The sequence below is a fragment of the Eriocheir sinensis genome, chromosome 21, assembly GCF_024679095.1.
Source record: "Eriocheir sinensis breed Jianghai 21 chromosome 21, ASM2467909v1, whole genome shotgun sequence".
Classification (NCBI taxonomy): Eukaryota; Metazoa; Arthropoda; class Malacostraca; order Decapoda; family Varunidae; genus Eriocheir; species Eriocheir sinensis.
Window position 1 is genome coordinate 17,761,436 of NC_066529.1, and position 21,860 is coordinate 17,783,295.

Consider the following 21,860-nt stretch of genomic DNA (forward strand, 5'->3'; position numbering starts at 1 on the left):
TGTGTTTATCGACGCCTAATAAATTTCTCTTAAGTATTTTTACATTTTTAGCATTCATCCCATGTTAAATTTCCTTGAATAGTTCATTTACATCTACAGTACACATTGCGTTCCTTAAATTTCCTCCCCTCCGCGGCCAGTCTCCTGGGCGAACATCGAGGGCGCGGCGCAGAGCAACGGATACGGCGCCTTCCTGGCAGACGTGAACCTCTCCGCCGACGTGCAGTGGAACGGAACACTCAAGCTTACCTGGATGACGGCGCAGGTGTGCGGGATGGCCTCAGGAGGCGCGCCTCAGACCACGGTGGTGGCCACCACTACCCCGTTACCATCTAGTACAACCCAGCCCACGGTGGCTACTCAGACCACACAACAGAGTCAGACCACAAGCGCTCCCCAAGGAACGGACACTCCCCCAACCACGGCACCCACGTCCGCAGCACCCACGTCCGTGGCACCCACGTCCACGGTACCCACCGAGACAACCCCGCAGACCACCCCGCAGGGCACGGCTAGTGACACCACCATGGCGCTTGACACTTCCTCTCCAGACAACTCATCACAGACGACTCAGCCCATGACCCTGCCACCAACAACCGCGCCGCTGCCTCCAGCACCCCCTTCCCTGCCGCCCGGCTCTCGAGCCCCCGCGACTGATCCCCCCACCTTGCCGCCACTCACTGGCACCGTCATGACTGCCGTCACCTACACATTCAACATCACCTACGGAGACGGTATTAATCTACACATCGTACTTTTCCTTCAGTTGTTGCTAATGCTTCTGTTGGTTTGACCTATTTTTGTTTTATCATTTTAATTAACTATTCTTGTTTGTGCCGCAGAGGTGGCGAACGAGACGGTGCAGCAGGGGGAGGGCAGCACGCCCGGCGAGCAGGTGATGCGCATGTACATGACGCAGCTCAGCTTCCAAACACTCTACAATGTCGGTCTTATTTGCAATTTCGGCAGGGTCTCCTACGAGTGTGGTACAAGTAGCACCTTTACAGGTATACATCTTCCCTAATTCATCATATTCATGCGGGACCTTAATCTTTATCTCCCATTTTTAAGTCCCTGAACTTTTCCATGTAACAATTAAAGACACACAAAGCGCCTCATTACGCTTCCTAAGGTTTGACCCGCGTCTCTTATTCCACAAGAACTGCCTTTACACATCCTTCAACTGGAGGGACGAGACGTGGTGCACGTTGCGCCAGAGGGACGTGCAAGTTGGGCACAACAGGAAGCGAGGTGCAAGAGGGGAGACGGCAACTTGGTCTCCCTGTCAACGCGGCAGGAAGAAACCTTACTCGTCAGAACCTTGACCAGAAACACCACGCAGCAGCCAGCCAACTTCTGGTTGGGGCTGAACCTGTGCCAGACGTACACAGGTGAGGCTCAGGGGACACAGCGCCGCCAGGTTTGTGTGCAAGTCGGCGCTTCACTCAGGGGGCGGATGCTTGATCGTCTTCCGTGAAGCACAATGAGATGAAAACGTAGTCATGAATGTTTCTAAATGATCCGGTTGTTCTTAGACAGCGAAAACACGCCATTTTGATAGCAATCTATCTAGTGCCTACATTCTTGCCTAGTGATGCCCACCACGAATTTTCGCTTTTATGTATTTTCAATACACAACAAACTCCTTTATTTCAGGCCGAACCTGGAGTGACGGTTCCATCTGGAGACACTCTCGCCTCTACAACCGCAACAGCCAGCTGTCCAGCACCACGTGTTGCATCAAGGCCACCTGGGGCGCGAACCAATACAACTGGTTCGGCGAGGTGTGCGATGCCCTCCACCCGGCCATCTGCGAGTACCGGCCCAACGGTGAGGCCACGTGGGGCGGAACCCGGCGAGGCTTTGTGAACTTCGCCCGCAAGCTCTTTTATGTTTTTTTTTTTTTTTTCAATGTATAAACGCTTTCCTCTCTATAGCTATAGTTATCTATAGCCTCTTTATAACAACGTGATATTCATTAAACACACACACACACACACACACTCCTCGCCCCACAGGCTTGACGGGACGTGTGGCGTCAGTGGAGCGCGGTGACGCCAACACAACGCAGGCGAGCGTCACGTGGACCTACGAACCTAACTTCTGGATGCCTACCGCCTTCACCATCTCCTACTGCCCCTTCAGGAAACTCGAGAACCTCCTCACAGACCCCGGCAACGCTTCCGACGCGTGAGTCTACCCAGCACCCACACACACAAAAAAAGTCCCCATCATCACCATCGTTTTATGTAATTTCATCTATTGACCATTTACACACAAAAAATATATATATATATCCGAGTCATTTTCGTTCCATTCGTTTTTGTGTTTGAGACCTGTTTGTTTTCATTCATACGTGTCAAATCAATGTTTTCTCGCCTTACATTCGTCTCTTGTGTCCGGCGAGCATCAGCCTCCTCCTTCCCCTTCTCCCCTCTCAGGTGCCTTCAGTCCGTGTTGGATGTGGACACGAGGGAGCACCAACAAACCGACCTGGCACCCTTCACCGAGTACCAAGTAACGGTGGCGCCCTCCTTCACGCCCCTCAACTACACAAACGGGGCTGGCGTCACCTACGTCCGTACTTGTAAGTGGGAGAGGGAGAAGTGGGCAGGGAGGTAATGGAGGGCGAAAGGGAAGGGAAGTAGGGGGTAACGCAAGGATGAAAGATTAATGTGATAAAATTTGATGCTGATAAAAGTTGGAAAAGCTTCCGTTACAGTTGACAGTCTCTGATCCATGACCGACGCCCCGCAGATCCTGACGACCCGCTGCTGGTGAGGGTGGACCGCGACGGCTTCGTCAATATTATGTTTGCTCTCAAGGTGGGTGTTGTTGTTGGTGGTGGAGGTGGAGGACGTGGTGGTGGTGGTGGTGGTGGTGGTGGTACTTTTGTTTCCATCGTCCTCATCGTTCGTAGTAGTGATAAGAAAAGTTATCAGACCTAAACTGGTGTCATTATGAAAATAAACATCCGTCTGTGCCCTCACCAGGCTGGGCCGATCACCAAGGCCTACGAGATGAGATAGCTTACCTCCGCGAGGCACCGGAACATGGAGAAAAGTCTCCTGTTTAGGCAATGTCTTATCATTTCCTTCTAGATGTGGTGGTATTTGAGGAGGGTGGCAATGGTGGTGGGCGGAATATCCACACTTGCGGAGGTCTATCAAGGTAATGTCAACAATATCCCTTGAGAAAAGGAAATTAACAACTACTGGAGAGCCTCAGTATCAGACTGATGATCCAACGTAGATGTTTGCGACCTTAACCAACCGCTGCCTTGACCCTCGTCCACGACTTTCCAGGTGTCGGAGTTTGGGGACAAGGAGGAGGTGAGCGTGAGGCTGGCCAGCACCGACCCGTACTCCGTCGTGTCGCAGCAAAACGTGGATGCCTCGGGTGTACGTATGGGCGGCATCCAGATAGGCACCAACTACACCGTCAGCGTGCGGGAAATGACACCGACGAGCCGAAGGGAGGCACTCACCTTCCTGGCGTGTGAGTAACTCAGAATTGATCTCCGATAAAAATAGACTGTGTGGCGCTAAAGGGGTGTTCATATATATATATATATATATATATATATATATATATATATATATATATATATATATATATATATATATATATATATATATATATATATATATATGTAGAGAGAGAGAGAGAATGAGTATCAGCTGGAGAAGAGGGTGCGGGGAAGATTTAATTTTCTTATTAAGGCTTTGCTCTGATGTGCCAACAGTTCCACCGTGCAGGTGTACCATGTGCCAGGTGGACGTCTGGTGCTATGTGAACACGAAGGTACAGACAGACATCAAACAGGCCGAGAGAGACTGCCAGCCGCTGGGAGCCGCCATGGTCACTGTCACCTCGAGCAAGGACATGCCACAGCTCTTACAGATGGCCAAGGACGCCGAGGACGACCTGTGGGTGAGCTCATCCTCCACAAGAATTCAATTCACAGGTGCGTTCCGGCAACAACAAACACCCTCGATCTCTGAGTGACCACTGCTGAGGCCCAACACCCTTGACAAATTCTTATTAAATATTTCTTCGGCAGGAAACTCCGCGGCGGGGGTAACACTGACGGACGTAGAGTGGGTCGTGATGAACATTAGCGGCACTCAGGACGACGGCCCGCTTTGCCTTGTGGTGTCCCAGGCAGCGCAGGGAGTGGCGGAGGAAGACTGCACCAAGACTCACAGAGCCGCCTGCAGCTACAGAGCTCCTGGTGGGGCATCAGGCTAATTTAACTATAATGAATCGGAGAGTTGCTGATAGTGTTTTTTGCAGTTTTATATGTGCATATGTTATAATTCTTGAGACAACAATACGCGGTGTAAATAATGGTATCGGTGATCGTTTAGGTGGTGGTGGTATTCAGGAATAATGGCAACGTTGGTAGTAGGGTTCACAAGTGATAGTGGTGGAATAGGGGGGGGGATTGTCATATTGCAGGTGGGGGGAGGGGGGATTGTCATATTGCAGGTGGGGGGAGGGGGGATTGCCATACTGGTGGGGGTGGTAAAGGGGGGGGTGTTGTCATACTGGTGTGGGGGTGGTACGGGGGTTGTCATACTGGTGGCGAAAAGGTAGGGGGGTTATACTGCTGGTGGGGGTTCCTAACGGGGATGTGGTCGCCAGTGGGCCAGGCGTTCCGGGGCGTCAAGACGGACGTGGGCCCCAACTCGGCCTCGGTGACGTGGAACGCGAGCGCCTTCGGGTGGGTGCCGCGCCTCATCTCCGTCACCTACAAAAAGACCAACGAGCGTGACCTCAGGTGGATGCCCGTCACCTCCCAGCCAGGTCAGGGGCGTCTCCTCTCTTCATGCATCGCTATATCCTTCCTTTTCAAATTATAAGGCAGACGTTTTAATTTATGTAGATAAGTCATTATTTTCTCTATCATCTTTTCTGGTGCAGAAAGGTTAACACTGTAGCCTCACTTCGGCTCTGTTGGTCGTAAGCAAGACCCCTTTTTTTCTTATAGTGAAGACGATAGACAAACCATGTATAAGCAGCCTTTCCGCCGCGCTCATTATAAAGCCTCCACCCACCCCGTTGTCGTTACAGTGGTGATCAACGACCTGCAGCCCTTCACGAACTACACCCTCGTGCTGGAGGCCGACCTGGGCAGCGGCGTCCTGGCGACGTCGCAGGAGGTAAAATTCTCCACGACAAACGACAGTACGGGAAGGCTGGTCTCTCCGGTAAGTGGTCTGCGAGAACCCATCGAGACCTGAGTGGGCCTTTCTTACACCAGATGAGGTCAATGAGGAGATGCAGGCTTTGGGAATTGAGATATTATTATAGCCGCGGGTGGACGTAATTTTAGTTTAACGTAGTTCCAAAAAGGTCAGAATATGATGGCACTGATTTAGACACTGATTTATGTAAGTTTATTTTAAGAATATTCATCGAGTGTTTTCAGCCATTCCTTACTAATCGGAAGCCCTGGCTGTGTGGCCATAAGACATTTATAACGCCTAGCGTGTCACGGTGCCTACAGCTGGTCCTGGGGATGTCGCCGGTGCTGCAGTACCAGGTCATCCAGCTGGTGTGTAACTCCCTTCTGGTAGCCGCCTGCATCGTCACCATGCTCCTTTTCTTCGCCACGGGGTAAGTTTCCCACAGTCGGGGAGGAGCTGACTGCCGTGAAGTGATTTCCGGTGCAAGATATTCCTTCTATAACAGGAAATTAAATAGTAAGCTACTGACTTAGTTCCGGAGTCTTATTTGTTTCTTTTAAACAATGAGAATCAAACATTAATTATTGCCACTCAAACAAAATAGCACAAGTACAGTCAGCCATTAACCTGCTCAAAAGTTACCCAAAACACAGCAAGTCATACCAGGGGTCAAACGAACAGCCAAACGATGCAAACCAGTCAGCGGCTCACGACCTTACCACCCCTGCAGAATGTTCTACCAGGACTGCGTGGCCCAGCTGGGGTTCGAGGCCACGCTGATGGTGGCGTACCTGGTGCTGACGATCGCTTACCCGACCTCTGCGCAGACCAATAGCCAGGTGGGTGCGTGGGAGTAGGGTTGTAAAATTCCCGGGAATTTTGAACTGGGAAACTTTCCACGGGAACTTTGGGAATTTTCAGGAATATTCGGTAATTTTCGGGAACTATGGGAATTTAAAAAAATATAAGTTTGCCTATGGCGCCTTTAGGTTTTTTTATTGAGGCTGAGGTTACTGTTGCTTCCTTCGACTTCAGTTTAGGGGCCTGTTGGTGAATGTCCCTTAGCCTGTTGGTGGCGCAGGCAGGATTTTTTAAGAGACGCCTATTGAGGTTCATGCGGCTAATGAGAGGCACACTGAGCCCCCTGGTGAGTCTGAGCTAACGTAATCAGGACAGGACTGGCAATGGTAACTGATATCACTGGACACGCTCAGTACAGATGATTCGTGTACAGTGGTGTTAACTAAAGTTCAAGACTGTTTCCTCCACACTTTCTTGATTATATTAGTTGTTTAATTATAGTATTAATCAATGCTTGCTCGACACACACACACACACACACACACACACACACACACACACACACACACACACACACACACACACACACACACACACACACACACACACACACACACACACACACACACACACACACACACACACACGAGAGAGAGAGAGAGAGAGAGAGAGAGAGAGAGAGAGAGAGAGAGAGAGAGAGAGATGGGGGGGGGGGGTGAAGGGGGATACCGTTAGGTAAGTAAAAAGTGTAATGCAGCAATTATAAATCAGCACCTTACCTAAGAAAAAAGTATGTAGGTTAACCCCACACAAAAATTTATAGCTCCATGCAAGCCTACAATAACATGAATGTAGGTATCATAACTGAATGGAAATAATTTTTATTGCTTGAAAAGTTTTCATTAATAGGTATATTAACCAAAATTGGTCTACTTATTAATACAAATACACGTGTGAAAAATGTGGAAATTCCCGAAAATTACCCAAATTCCCGGGCCCTGAAAATTCCCCGTAAGTTCTATTTTTTTCCGGAAACTTTCCCACCCTTTGCAACCCTAGGTGGGAGTAATGGCGAACTGTAGTATAGTTCGTCACCGTACGCCGAAGTTGTCCTCTGTCATGATAAATTCAAGGCAGGATCTGATAGAAATAATTTACCCTCCCATCCTTCCCATGCTGGAAACATACCATGCACACTCTTTTTGTTTTATCTTAGAGTTTTATTATATATATACATATATATATATATATATATATATATATAGAGAGAGAGAGAGAGAGAGAGAGAGAGAGAGAGAGAGAGAGAGTGTTAACCTTCCCCGCCCTCCTTCCTCTGCCACCCTCTCGCCCTTCATCCTGCCCATGACCTCACCCAGCCTTCCCTCCCCTCCAAAGAGTGGCTGCATCGCGGTTGCTGTGGTCCTTCACTTCCTCTTCCTGTGCGCCTTCACCTTCCTCATGCTGGAGGCGCTCACTCTCGCACACCTGCTGGTCATGTACATCAAGAGTCCCTTCCAGGTGAGCCAGCTTCTATGTCAGTTTAATGTGGCTCAATGTCCTCGCAGTGAGGGATGTTGGTGTGACCTGGCTATTGTTCAATGGTCGTGAGGGGGCATCTTATTTTCAGTCGACGAATCACATGCACACGAATCATTTTTCAACTTTGGATGAAGTTAATAGAATGGCCCAAATGAATATACAAAATGTCATGTTTTTATAATGTCGGCCATTAGAATATACAATATATAATAACAAATGACAGCCTTGACTGAACGCCCGCCAGCAATACATTCTTCCCTCTGTCAGAAGTCCAACTGGATGATGGTGGCGGTGGGCCTGCTGGCGCCCCTCCTGGTGGTGGCCTTCACCGCGGGCTTCGGCTACAACCAATATCCAGATTTCAACGTCGGCAAGTAAGTCCACGGGAAAGTTCCAAGGGTGGGAGACAGAAGGAAGGAAGGGGTTTGGTGAGCGAGCTTGTCTGGGTATAACGTTCTGTGACACTGGAACTTCTCATCCGTTGATGTCAAGGTGATGGTGGAGTTCTCATGCCTTCGTTTCTGCTTATAGGCTAAGGGTTCACTTTCAGTTTTATTATTATTTCATTTGTTTCATCTCGCTTCTTCACCGTTCCTGCTGCCTGGACAAAGCGTATATAATAATGGTACTAATAAAGATGTTGCACTTCATGCTCAAAAGCACTACCTTTTTGATTCTGCATTTCGTCTCATTCTTTCTGTCACCCTCTCCCCTACATCACCAATTCAGCGTTTCTCATTCACCCTCCGCCCCTCCAGCTGCTGGCTGAACCCGAATGGAGGCGCCATGTGGGGTGAGGTGCTGCCCATCGGCCTCCTGGTGGCGGCCACAATATTCCTGTTGGCCAACACCTTCTTCACGCAGCAGACGCCGCCCGTGCTGGTCGAGGAGAACCATCGCGGCAGACAAAGGTAAGAACCATCTGCCTCCCAACTCACCACCTGACAAACGAGACTTGAGTGACCTATTTACAGATGTATTTAGCCGGCAGCCAATTATCAACACACCTCATTACGTGCGTGTGGGAGGGATCAATACCACTGCTTATACCGCTGTCAACTTGGTCGTCACGCAATGCCTATTTTCTCCCTTCCTTCCTCCCCTCCGCAGCGACAGTCACAAGCTCCGCTGGGTGGTGCTCGCCTTGTGTATCGAGTTGCTGGTGGCCTGGAGCACCGGGGTGGTCGGCTACCAGTCAGGGGACCAGGGCACCTACGTGTTCTTCTGCGTCATGACCCTCGTGATCGCCATCACCATCGCGGGAGCCAGAACTTCCTTTGACGATACGGTGAGGACACCAGTGAAGGAAAAAATGTCATATCTTTCTTTCTCCTCTCCATCTTCTTTTCCTTTTCTTCCTCATCCTTCCCATTGTCCCAGTTATATGTTTAACTCAATTTTTCCTAGTAGGGACATTTCTCCACCTCCGTCAGAGTGCCAACAATGTTGTCCAGACAAAGACGAACAAATAACAAGCTGACTTGGTAAAGAAACTCGCCTAGAAGAAGCAATCAGTTTTCTGCATTTCTTCTTTCTCGCTGAAATTATTTTTTGCTTATGTTGTAGATATCCTGATATCAGTAACACTTTCTCGGGATCAATAAATATCGTCCTTTTCCATCGTTAAAATATATCGAGTAAAACAGACGATAAAGACTACAGTTTTGAAACTTTTTTTTTCATTTTTCCGAAAATATTTTTGATTACCCTCAACAACCAGTTTTTTATTTTTATGGTGGAAAATTCCTAATTTCCCTGGCCGCCAGTCTTCATCTTCCCTCCTCGACCCACAGTTCCGAAGCAAGATCAACCGTTTGTGCTGCGGGACGGAGCTCACCTACAAGCGCAGCGACTTGCTGGGCATCAGCGCGCGCTCTCGTATCACGCCGACGCGCTCGGCAGAGGACGTGTCCAGGTGAGTCCAGGTGAGGCAGTGGTGGCGGCGAGGCGTATGGGCCTGTTCGGGGTCACGGTTTGTGCAGTGTGCCTTTGAGGGGGGCTGGACTTGCCACTGTTTCTCACAAGTGTGTGCGTGTGTTCGTATGTACGTGTGCTATCCAGAATTGCGTTACTCCTCACATATTTATTTTGAATTCCCACTAGATCTTGTGATACCTCAGCTCACACATAAACTATAGTGTCCTGTGCATCTCCCTCCACACCAACACTACCCGTACTTTTGAGGGCTGTGCTCCACCCCTTCCACACACACGCACTTCACGTAGCATATGCGGAGAGTGAATGAGGACTTGTCCCGCCCCGGAACAACTATATAATTACATCCATGCAGTCTGCCACGTAAGGATGAATGAGTGTGCAGCAAAGTTGCATTCTCAAACACATTTTTACCCTTTTCACCCCTGACTAATGTGTTATTACTTCGCTGCCTTTGCCTCTTCGCGGTTTCTCTCAGCGTTTCCTATCCCGTCTTACAGAATTAAGCTCGCCTCTCCGCCAGGCGGCCTCGGCGCAGTCAAGGACTCCTTCACTGTTGTACACAAGTAGGCTAGGTAGCCGACCTCCAGGTATTGGCTCCATCCTCACTCTTAATGAGGCTTTCTGTAGTCTTCGCTTTATTTTCTTTGTCATTCACGTAGCAGACACAACACGAAAACTCCTCACGGTAAGTTGACAGACTCAGCTCACACTCAGTGTTTTCTGTGCCCCGTCAGATAGGAAAATTTCCTAATAAAAGTCAAATGAATAAATCAAACACTTAAGAAAAGTTACTCCAAATCAAAACACTCTTAGTACAGTGAATTAGCAGCATACCAGCGCCATTCTACCGTCTGTTTGCTTGGATCCAGAAACATCATACCTGTGCGCGATTCTTGCTGCCTCTGTTGGTTGCTCCGCCTGGCCTGCATGCGGGAGGCCACAGACAGGCACGCATCCCACTTCATCTGGGAAATGAAGTATGCGTGAATGCATGCCGCTTGAGCCCAGCCTGCACCGCCCTGTGCCCCGGGACACCTTCCTCGCTACGCTTTTATTTGTCTGAGCACGACTCTTGAAACAATAAAGTCCCGCGAGGGACAGTTATCTGCTCTGATATACATGAAACCAATCCATTGAGGCAGTGCCTGGGTGTGGTGGCAGCAGAGGCTGTGCAGCAGCAGTGATCACCCCTGTCTCCCCCCTGCAGGGTGATCACGCCGGTGGGAAGCCAACCTGGCCACGGAGTCCCGGCAGGCAGCAGAGTCACCTCCGCGGCCGGCGCACTCTCGTCCAGGCTGGGACGAATGACTCCGGCGGACGAGGGGACCCGTTCTGCCTTGGGACGTCTCACCCCTTCTGAGGCAGCACCCACCCCAGCAAACGGCAGAGCGACTCCGGCAGTAGGCATGACCGTCTTTACAGTAAGGAGCAGCACGCCGCCCTTGTGCCGCCCGGCCGTCAAGAAACGCCCCATTACCAACAATGAAGATCAACAGCTATCCCAGCGGGAGGCAGACATTGTTGTTTAGCGCCGCCCCATCAGCCCGGGGGTCCCCACCCACGGGGCACCAACACGTGCTGGTGAATTAATATCTAAGCTCCTCACTGAGAGACCCAGTTCGGCATCTTTATAATATGAAAGTTGTGCACAGCCCCTAGTGCCTGAGGCGCGAGGACGAGGCACAGTGCAGAACTACTGGTGCTCTCCTTGCAAGCAGCGGCAGAAAATTCGTGCACCCTGGCGCTACTCCCACCAGCTGCTCCCTCCAGCCGTCCGCCGCCCCAAGCCTGCAACCGTCACTCAGTTAGGTTGGGGCGGCGCAGCGACGCCCCTTTCAAACACAGCTGTAGTGCTGGCGGTCATTCACCACCCGTGACGTCACCCAGACCGCCGCCCGTGACGTCAAAATATCCATTTTCTTTGGTATATTTGAAGGTAAACTCGTCTCCGGACTGTGTAGGCGACAACCAACAGGGGCGTGCACACTCACGAGGCGAATAAAATAAACAACCAGAAAAAGAACAAGGATAATGGATATATGAAGGAGTTATATGCATTTTTAATATTCATCCATCTGTATACAAGAGGGTTGGCAAAGTACAGGCAGTGACATTGCGGGGAAGTGCTGTACATCAAGGTGGGGACAGAAGGTTGCTTCCTTCCAAGGAGCATGTACTGCATTTCTACATTGCTAAAAACTCGAATCTCGCTGACATATTTACTTTGAAGAATTTCTGCACCTGCATGAGGTGATCTAAGCCAATAAGATGATCTATGAACGAAGGGTCATCCATGGCAAGTACAAGCACCGCAGGGCCCCTAACGCGGGCCAAACATGGGGAAACAAACAACGGACTACAGACAGCTGAGTAGGAAATCGTCACGAGCCTTACTGTTGGCAAGGCTACTAGGCTTGTCTTGATCTTGCTGCTCGGTACAGTTGTACTCATATTTTTCAAGTAGGGACCATAGAACTCTGTTCCCTATGTATAGATTTGACCACGAACAAACAAACAAGCAAGATGAAAAGCATGCAGACCTATTGTTAACACAGCGTCTCTGAGTGGACGAGGGCGGGTGGTGACGACGTGGGAGTGTCAGGCACACAAGGACGTGTTGATGTAACGCCCAGTGACCTGACCACCAACAGCAGTGCCCAGACATCCCCACTCAATAATGAAACAAGAATTTTATCCTCAGTATCCTATCTGGCATGAAAAGAAAAGCAAGAGCAAAGTCTATCAAGGAAATTACAGTAACAGACTAATGAAAGTATTCTAATGCTTGGAAGGTTACTGGCTCACCGTTTTCACGCGACGGTTCGTCGTGCAGTGCTGGCCCGTCCTAGGAAACCTGGAAAAGCCGGGTTCCCACTGTTCCGATTTTACGGTTCCGTCGACGTTAATGACGTTAAAATGACGTGACAAAAATGGTGGACGCTCGGTACTGAGGAGATGGGATCCGTCACGACGCTTGCTGACAAATAAAGCATGGACCCCCATAGACGACAACGACTTCTTGATTGCTGCCTTGTACTGGCTACTTGGTCAGAAGGCAGCCAGCTAGAAGAGGGCGAAGGTTCTGGCCACGCCAACAGTTATTTCAAACCTTAAAATTATTATTAAATGCTACAGATCATTACATGTGGAATGGCAGGACAACCACACTCGCAGACAACTCATCATACACATACAAGGGAGCTGTGGTAAAACCCAGTCCAAGGCAGGCTGTGGTCTGCTCTGGTAGACAGCTGATGAACAACTAAAACAACAACTGATTGAATTCTCAACCATCTGTCTGCTTATTGAAGTCGCCCCCTGTTCACATTACCATTTTGGTCTACGTGGGGAACTGAAATAGTTCGCAAATGACCCCCGGATGTTCTCTGCAGCAGCAGAATACATACGTATATTTGCCCCCAATCTCCCTGCCACACCCATGAGTTTGTTTACACCTGCGTGCAGCTGTGTGTGTTGTTGCCACACTTCCAATTCTCAACGAAAATTATTTATCAACACACGTACTAGACGTACATTCTCAACAAAAAGTTCTCGAACACCTAGGCACGATGGATGTGAAGAGTAAACGATCGCAGCTAGGCGCCTCTGAATGGCTGGTATCCCTGACTGTGATGACGCATCTGAATCCATTACTGTATATGATACGTTTCGATCCTGTGTTGATTTGATGGTCGCAGTAAGTCATGCTCACATTAGTCTCAGTGGAGACCCCACAAGACAGGCGCAAAGTCATTATTATCCTTCACACTGAAGGCCTCAGTTATCTCCAAACAGCACGGCGGATTAATGTGTCCATCTCTACCGTATCACTATGGGTCAGCAGATATGTAGAAACAGGCCCCACTAGTGACACGCCTCGAGGCCTCGAAGCAGACTTAACAATGTAATCGGCGCAGGCGGTGCATACACTCATTTTAAATAAATACCTCACATCCTCATATATCTTATGTATACTTAAACAAGCTGTTGCAGTATGTGGGTTACGTATTAATTAAGGCAGATATTTTAATTTTACATACTTTTACTGGCAATTATACTCAAACTACCACCTGGACTCATCATTCCCTCATTTGAGTAGGAATGACGTCAGCCACAGCATCTAAACTGGCTGACAGTCCTAAAGCAGAATGGGTTACAAAATAATTTTATTCACTCGGTGGTACTAAATCGGCACCAGAATGACGTAAATCTACAGACGAAAAAACACCCTTGTGACGGAGAATTATCGCCGCAACTAATGATTATAATACGGTTACTTAAGATATATTAATTTCATCGAAATCAAGCGACAAGGCTTATCAGTGCGCATGTAATACTGGGCCATTAGCACCTCACTCCTTCACACAGTGCATGTGTACACAGGGCTACAACCCGTTCTACACAGGGAGAGGTGTCTCAATATTCCTCGTCTGTGTATCTCATAATGCATGGTGCTTAAAGTGTTCGAGAACTTTTTGTTGAGTGTACATAATGCAAATATATGTAAATTATTATTATCTTCAAACTTAACTATATTATATTTTGTATCCAAGTACTTCCATTTCATATTTTCATGATATTTAGAATACTCAGCATCACTGGAAGGGTCACCGTCGCCCCGATCCCGGATACAAAAGTTAACTTGGTTTCATCTCTGGACGGGGCTCCGCGCGGGGCCCGGTTCCCACTGCCGTCGCCGTTGGTGACGTCATTGACGGTCGACGAAACCGTGAAAACGGAATAGTGGGAACCCGGCCTCAGTCAGTCTGCACAAGAAGTAATAAGTAGGACAAGGGATACAAGCTCAGTAATTTAGGTGAGCAAAACAGATGAGCTGAAACTCCCACTTTGTACATAGTCACAATAAATGTATCCAAATAACCACCTCTTGAGTTATCTGGCGTTACGCTTCGCTGCCTCAGTACCCCTTGACAGCCCATCACCCGCAGGCCTGTGTCGAGTGCTCCCTTCCCTCAGTGTCACGGGAACAGCGGGAGGATATACTACTCTGTAAATCCTGTATATACTCTCTCTCTCTCTCTCTCTCTCTCTCTCTCTCTCTCTCTCTCTCTCTCTCTCTCTCTCTCTCTCTCTCTCTCTCTTCCTCCTCTTAGCCCAGACAAACTACTTCCCTCTTTCATTCTTATATTTCTTTTCATTTTTCTACCTCCCCATTAATTTTCATTTGTCTACTTCCGTAGTTCCCCTCCTCTTAGCATAAAAAATAAGCAGATTCAAAAATAAGAAAAAGGATTATAAAAGACGGAAACAAATTGAACTGAACCATTGAATTGGGCAACACACACACACACACACACACACACACACACACACACACACACACACACACACACACTCCGGTAGCTCAATCGGCTAGAGCGCCGCGCTGCAAGGCTTCACGGCCAAACAGGCGGCGGTTCGAGCCCCGTTCAACCCGGATTCTTTTCGTTGACTAGGAGTGGTTACTGTCCCCCTTTGAGCAAGGGGGATGGGGTGTGTGGTGTGTGAGGTCCTGGCAGTACCCAGAGATCGACGATAATGAGCATGCACTTGCTCGTGTCGGGAGGGTTCCTGCTGGCGAAAGTGAGTCCAACTCGTGATCAGGCCGTGGTGAATTATATACACACACACACACACACACACACACACACACACACACACACACACACACACATTCAATACTAATAGTTGATCCAAGACCTTGCACTTACCATGGTCTGATTACCGTCATGTGATGTCTGACAGTCCATTGATTAAATGTTTCAGATCAGCCACACATTCCAGTTATCAAGGCGTGCAATCCTAGTACGTGTTATATGTCTTACGAACTCTTTTTCTCCCACTTCACTACTCCAGTACCCCTTGTCTTACGTCTGTTTGTCTTCTTTCATCCATCGTTTCTATTCCAAGTCTACTTACACACTCTTCCTCGTCTTATTATTACCCCCGTGTTCTAAAAACTTATGCACATGTTCTTCCTGTAAGTCTTCCTAGTCTTTTCCCCCTTCTCAGAGACGCAGAGTCCTAATACTACTGTTGTTCTAAAATATCTTCCCCTGACCCCATCACCGCGGCAGACACGAGTACTTCATCTGCATGCCACGTTTGTGTGTGTTCTGTATACATGTCACAACACACTCTCTCACGCCTCAACATGTCTGAACCACGCACTCGTCAGAAACCTCCGTGGCATGTCTACTTTCACTGATCTCACTCTCAAATGTCGTGTTCACGCTACATATGAGGTTTACTCTTTTACTAGTAAGACGAGTTTTTGTTTTGATGGGTAAAGCTTTGTGGTTATTCAGGAGATTGTGTGTTTGTGTGTGTGTGGATATGTGACACAACGATTAATTATAATAGGTTCATTTTGGAAGCAGTGATGGGACCGTCGTAAATACAGAATAACTTTTGCAGATACATATACTGAGCCTCTGAACCAGTTAAACAGTAAAACAAATCTTAAATAATCAGGCAAAGTTAAGTTTTGCTTCTAGCTAAACCAAAATAATTTGCGCGGGGTGATAAGGGGGAGGAGGCGGAGGGGTGCATTTGGCTCACGTAAGACTATACATTAAACAAATCTCTGTCGCTGCTATTCCTTGTGTCATGTCCCTTAATGAACACACACACACACACACACACACACACACACACACACACACACACACAAACACTTTACGTAAGAATTAGATGAATGTAGATGAGGACAGAACTACACGTGTAGCTCAGGCCATATATACTACAACTAGGTAAACACACACACACACACACACACACACACACACACACACACACACACACACATACTGAGCCTCCCTTCTCCCCAGCACCGCCACCACCGTCACCCGCGCCGTCACCAGCAGCGACAGCCGGTACTCCAGCAGGGAGCAGCGGACGAGTCACCTCACCCCATCCCCCACCAACTCCCTGCCCAACACGCCCTCCGAGGAGCAGCAGGAGAGGCGCGTCCTCGTCAAGCGAACCTACAAATTCACCAACGACGAGACCAGCGAGCGGTGATTCGTTCCTTATCCCCGGGCCTGCCACCTTGCTGCTTGTTCCCTCCTCAATTCTCCTTAATTATCCTTTTACTCCTTGTTCCCTTCTCTCCTCTTCTCATCCTTGTGTCCTTTGTTCCCTTTTCTCCTCTTCTCTCCTCATCTTTGTGTTCATTGTTCTTTCATCTCCTCATTACTGTGTCCTTTGTTCCCTTCTCTCCTATTGTTACTCGAGTTCTTTCTTCCCTTCTATTATCTCCTCATCCTTATGTCCTTTATTTCCTTCTCCCATCTTTGTGCCCTATCTAATTTACTCTCCTCTTCTTATCCTTGTCTCTCTCCCATCCTCCCTTCGCCTTGCCCTATACCAGTGGTTCTTCAATAATTTTATATAGGCTCCGACACCACCAAGTTCAAGTCAACCTGATACCTGATTCTCAACAGTATCCTACTCAGACTGTTAACCTTCAATATCCTGTAAACGTGATACTTTTTTTTAAGATACTTTTTGAAATGCCTGATGAACCGATTTCGATACTCCTAATAAGGATTACCGAAGCACCACTTTTAGGATCACCTGCCCCAAACACTCTTCCCTCCTCCTCCTGGCCTAGTCCTCGTCTTTTGGAACTCGACTCTTTTCTGCTCCTCCTCCTCCTCCTCCTCCCTGGTCCATTGTACATACATACATACATACATACCCCCCATGCCCTCTTTATTCCCTCCCTCCCAAACACTATTTTGCTTTCATCAGCCACACACCTCCACCTACGCCCCTCAGGAAACCTTGGCCCGTATTCTCTGACGCTTTCGGCTGTCAACAAATATTCCCAAGGCCACAAAGGAGATTAGTCTGGTTCTCATGAGTGCATGGGTTTTTTTTCACGTTCCTGATACAAAACACTTGTAAATCTATTACTAGGCTCATAAAACTACCCATGGAAATACGAATACAGCCTCTACGAAACCCTTATCAAATGTGGGTGTGTAAGCCCCGAAATGTTTGAGAACATGGGTTCGTCTCATTATTCCCGGCCTTCCCGTTTCAATCGTCTCTGTATATCGCTCTTCCCCTCTCCCAGCACCCCAGACACACCTTGCCTCCCCTCCCGCCCTCCGATCCTTGGGGCCCGTTTCCACACCTCTATAGCGCACTTCAATCTTCACCTCGTAAGATGAGAGCATTTCCTTTCTCCCATTTAACCCTAGACCAGGGGTTCCCAACCTGGGGTACATGTATCCCCAGTGTTACATTTGCACTTTTCAGGGTGTACATTGGGTCCGAGAGAATAACCACTACTGTACAATACATGGTGTTGTAATCTGCATTCAAATTGCACAATGTCATGTTATTTTTGGTTTTCAATTTCCTCATTTTAGAAAGCAAAACTGTTATTTAAATTATATCATCAGTCTACACATACAGATTTCATTATAAAATAATATCAAAATATTACAATTTCATCGTTTTTTTATCCTAAATTTTTAGGGGTACACGGGAACCTATAAAAATGCCCAAGGGGTACAGCGGAACAAAAAGGTTGGGAACCTCTGCCCTAGACAGTTATCGGTGAAGTGTGGTGACCGTCTGCTTACTCCAAACACTGACCCAATACTCGGCAGCGTCCATGTCGACTTTTTTCTTCATCAAAGATGTGTTATGGGCCGACTAAGAAAGTCACTATTAAGCAATAAAAGACGGCACTGCAAGGGCTGCCACACTCAACCACCCAGCAAACAAAAACAAAACGGCCCTCAGCAGGCCTTACATACGTCAAACCAGCGGCCCTCCATAGGGCGTTGACGTAAGCCCGCTGCCAGTCTTGCTCATCGGTTTTCCAGAGGGCCGCTTAGGGAGGGCCAACGCGGTAATTACTGCCATAACCCGCTTAAAACTGGATGGTCCAAAAACACTAAAAATGTTCAATTAATACAAAATATGTAAGAAATATCAGGATATTTATTAATTCATAGCATTTTCTGTTCGTATAAACTCAATATGTTTTTGATAACTCGGAAGTAAAACACAGCTTTGTTGTATAGAATAATGATGAACCCGTCACATGTGTATATTGAGGTATAACTGTGTGTGTGTGTGTGTGTGTGTGTGTGTGTGTGTGTGTGTGTATATATATATATATACATATATATATATATATATATATATATATATATATATATATATATATATATACATATATATATATATATATATATATATATATATATATATATATATATATATATATATATATATATATATATATATATATATATATATATATATATATATATATATATATATATATATATATATATATATATATATATATATATATATATATATATATATATGCAGTGTTACCAACTTTTAAACAAAATATGAGTATTTATAACTAAAAAAAAACCTGCATATACGGATTCTGAAAATATAATATGTATTCCTAATGATAATATTTTCATCAGAGTAACAAATCATTGTGACAATACATAATGCGGCACAAAGAGTTGTTTGACTGGGGCACAAATTAATGATACCAGAATAATACAGTTCTAAGTAAATCAAATAAAATACAATTCTGTGATAATACAAAACCTCCTTATCCTACTGTATTACCTCGGAACTCTGAGAATATAATATGTATTCCTAATGATAATATTTCCATCAGAGTAACAAATTCATACTGTGACAATATAATAATAAAAATACATAATGTGGCACAAAGATTTATCTTTGACTGGGGTACAAATTAATGATTCCAGAATAATACAGAAGTAAATCAAATAAAATTCAACTGTGATAACACAAAACCTACTTAACCTATTGTATTACGAGTACCTCAGATGTAGAAAAATTTGTCGATTTATTTATCGTATATAGGGCCAATGTTCCCTTTACAAGGGAGGTGGCCCTCTCATGCCAAACACTTGACACAGCTTTGTAGCTCGGACAAAAAATACAGAAGTTTTTCAGTCCAATATTTTAAGTGTACAGGGGACTAAAAATTCACTATCTACCTATCTAGAAAAAATTAGTATTATTTTTAAACATCAGGTCACCACAAAATCAGCTTAAAAATACAATTGCAAAAAATAATATCACAGGAAATTTTGTTCCCAAGCTCTTGGCAACTGTGTGGCTCCTACAGAGTTCAAGTACTGACTAGGGTAAGGTACATGTCATTTATTAATTTATGTATGTACGGGTAACTCAACATGATCCAGGTAATGCTGTTTATATAATGTCTGACATCAAAGCAGAAACTTATCCCTTTAGATATTTAGCAGTGATTACATGGAGACCTGGTCTTTCAGAGCTGAGAGGTGACTTTCAGCACTTGTACACATCCAAACATCAATCAAGTTCTGCAGAGTTCCATATGTCAGATTTTTTGTGTTATAAGCAATATTAGCACAAGAAAATAATGGCAGAGTTTTCTGTTGTTCTACACTAACTGTACATGCATGCCAATGTAATTAAAGAGCCACATTCATGTCATGTTCACACCACATTTTTTAAGTGCTTTCAATATGGTACTAAGTACTAGTCACAGGCAGATCAGAGCACCATAAGGTAGTGGTCCCATCATTTTATTTATTCATACTCTCAATATACTAGTATTAAGCACATTATAGCACCATATTGTAGAATGCAATATGACAGTTTACTAAAGTCTATTCACTTAAGCTGGGTTTCAGATTCCTACCCATGGCAGTAAGAACGTCGCTGATTGGCTGTTGCACTTGTGCTGGGATGTGCTGGTGGTGGTCGAGAATGTCGCTGATTGGCTGATGGACTCGTGCTGTGATGCGGTAGTGGTGGATGAGGCATCTCGCCTCGCTGCCGCACACAAAAATGTTCATATTTCTTTACTTAGCCCACCTCTGACACAAGATAACACATTTTGTCTGCATCACTGAATCAGTAAACACGGCATTAGAAACTCAATAGGCTAAAAACAAAGTAAGGATGGCAAGTTGAAGTCAGAGAACAATACATAATGCTTTATACCACTTTTTTAATTATCAACGGTTTTTGCAGAAATTTTGAAACTAAGTTCGGAACAAAACATATGTTCTTGTACAAAAAAAACAACTTTCCTGAACATGATGGTACTCTCAGATTTTAGGTAAAGTACGATGTAAGAAGAGAAAAGAAAGGTTTTTGTGGTCGTTATGCACGTCACTGTGGGTGAGAGGGAGAGGCTGAGGCAGATGCCCGGTTGGTCGGTGTGGTCTCCCTCCCTCCCTCATACATACAGTGACATGCATCATGACCACAAAACCTTCCTTTTCTCTTCTTATATCGTATTTAACCTGAAATCTGAGAAGACCATCGTCTTCAAGAGAGAGTTTTATGTACGAAACAGATATTTTATTCCAAATTCAGTTTAGAAATGTATGCAAACTCCTTTGATGATTAAAAAGTGGTACAAATCGTTATACATTGTTCTCTGACTTCAACTCTTCGTCATTACTTTGTATTTAGCCTATCGAGTTTTGAATGCCGTGTTATTGTTGAACAATCACTGTTTGATTCAATGATGCAGACAAAATGTGCCAATCTTGTGTAAGAGGTAAAGAAATATGAACATTTTTTCTCTGTGGAAGCGAACCAGCCATCCCAGCGAAAGTGTATCAGCCAATCAGCGATGTTCTTACTGGCTTGGGTAGGAATCAGGAAGTGAATAGACTATAGTCTACTTTTTTTTTTTTACAGCTAAGGAGATAGTTCAAGGGCGTAAAGAAAAAAAGAAAAAAAGGCCCGCTACTCACTGCTCCCGAACAGAGGTCAAAAGATTGTCCAAAAACAGAGGTCAATTTCGGTAGGAGAGGTGTCCTGATACCCTCCTCTTGAAAGAGTTCAAGTCGTAGGCAGGAGGAAATACAGATGAAGGAAGATTGTTCCAGAGTTTAACAGCGTGAGAGATGAAAGAGTGGATATGCTGGTTGACTCTTGCATAAGGGGTTTGGACAGTATAGGGATGAGCATGAGTAGAAAGTCGTGTGCAGAGGGGTCGCGGGAGGAGGGGAGGTATGCAGTTGGCAAGTACAGAAGAGCAGTCAGCATGAAAATATCGACAGAAGATAGAAAGAGAGGCAACATGGCGGCGGAATTTGAGAGGTAGAAGACTATTAGTATGAGGAAGAGAGCTGATGAGACGAAGAGCATTTGACTCCACTCTGTCAAGGAGAGCTGTGCGAGTGGACCCCCCACACACACATGAGATGCATACTCCACACGAGGGCGGACAAGGCCCCTGTAAATGGACAGCAACTGTGCGGGGGAGAAGAACTGGCGGAGACGGTACAGAACGCCCAGCCACGAGGAAGCTGATTTAGTAAGAGATGAGATATGAAGTTTCCAGTCGAGATTTTGAGTTAAGGA

At 46.3% G+C, this 21,860-nt stretch overlaps 1 protein-coding gene across 4 annotated transcripts in view; it reads left to right on the plus strand.

Annotated features, from left to right (window-relative positions):
• LOC127001775 (uncharacterized) overlaps nt 1–18,526 on the plus strand; it is a 21,816-nt gene extending 3,290 nt beyond the window's left edge. Inside the window, exons 10-29 of one of the 4 annotated variants that reach the window (XM_050866928.1) lie at nt 141–734; nt 843–1,007; nt 1,161–1,391; nt 1,657–1,830; nt 2,019–2,190; nt 2,442–2,587; nt 2,758–2,825; nt 3,306–3,498; nt 3,746–3,967; nt 4,064–4,234; nt 4,648–4,809; nt 5,077–5,213; nt 5,513–5,622; nt 5,923–6,031; nt 7,389–7,511; nt 7,800–7,906; nt 8,291–8,443; nt 8,643–8,820; nt 9,326–9,447; nt 16,301–18,526. In XM_050866928.1, the coding sequence (XP_050722885.1) occupies nt 141–734; nt 843–1,007; nt 1,161–1,391; nt 1,657–1,830; nt 2,019–2,190; nt 2,442–2,587; nt 2,758–2,825; nt 3,306–3,498; nt 3,746–3,967; nt 4,064–4,234; nt 4,648–4,809; nt 5,077–5,213; nt 5,513–5,622; nt 5,923–6,031; nt 7,389–7,511; nt 7,800–7,906; nt 8,291–8,443; nt 8,643–8,820; nt 9,326–9,447; nt 16,301–16,493 (3,530 nt within the window). In that variant the 3' untranslated portion in view covers nt 16,494–18,526. Of the gene's footprint in view, nt 1–140; nt 735–842; nt 1,008–1,160; nt 1,392–1,656; nt 1,831–2,018; nt 2,191–2,441; nt 2,588–2,757; nt 2,826–3,305; nt 3,499–3,745; nt 3,968–4,063; nt 4,235–4,647; nt 4,810–5,076; nt 5,214–5,512; nt 5,623–5,922; nt 6,032–7,388; nt 7,512–7,799; nt 7,907–8,290; nt 8,444–8,642; nt 8,821–9,325; nt 9,458–10,677; nt 14,452–16,300 lie in introns of those variants that run through there. The other 3 variants (XM_050866929.1, XM_050866927.1, XM_050866930.1) reach the window with 3 other exon arrangements.
• The last annotated feature ends 3,334 nt before the right edge of the window (nt 18,527–21,860 follow it).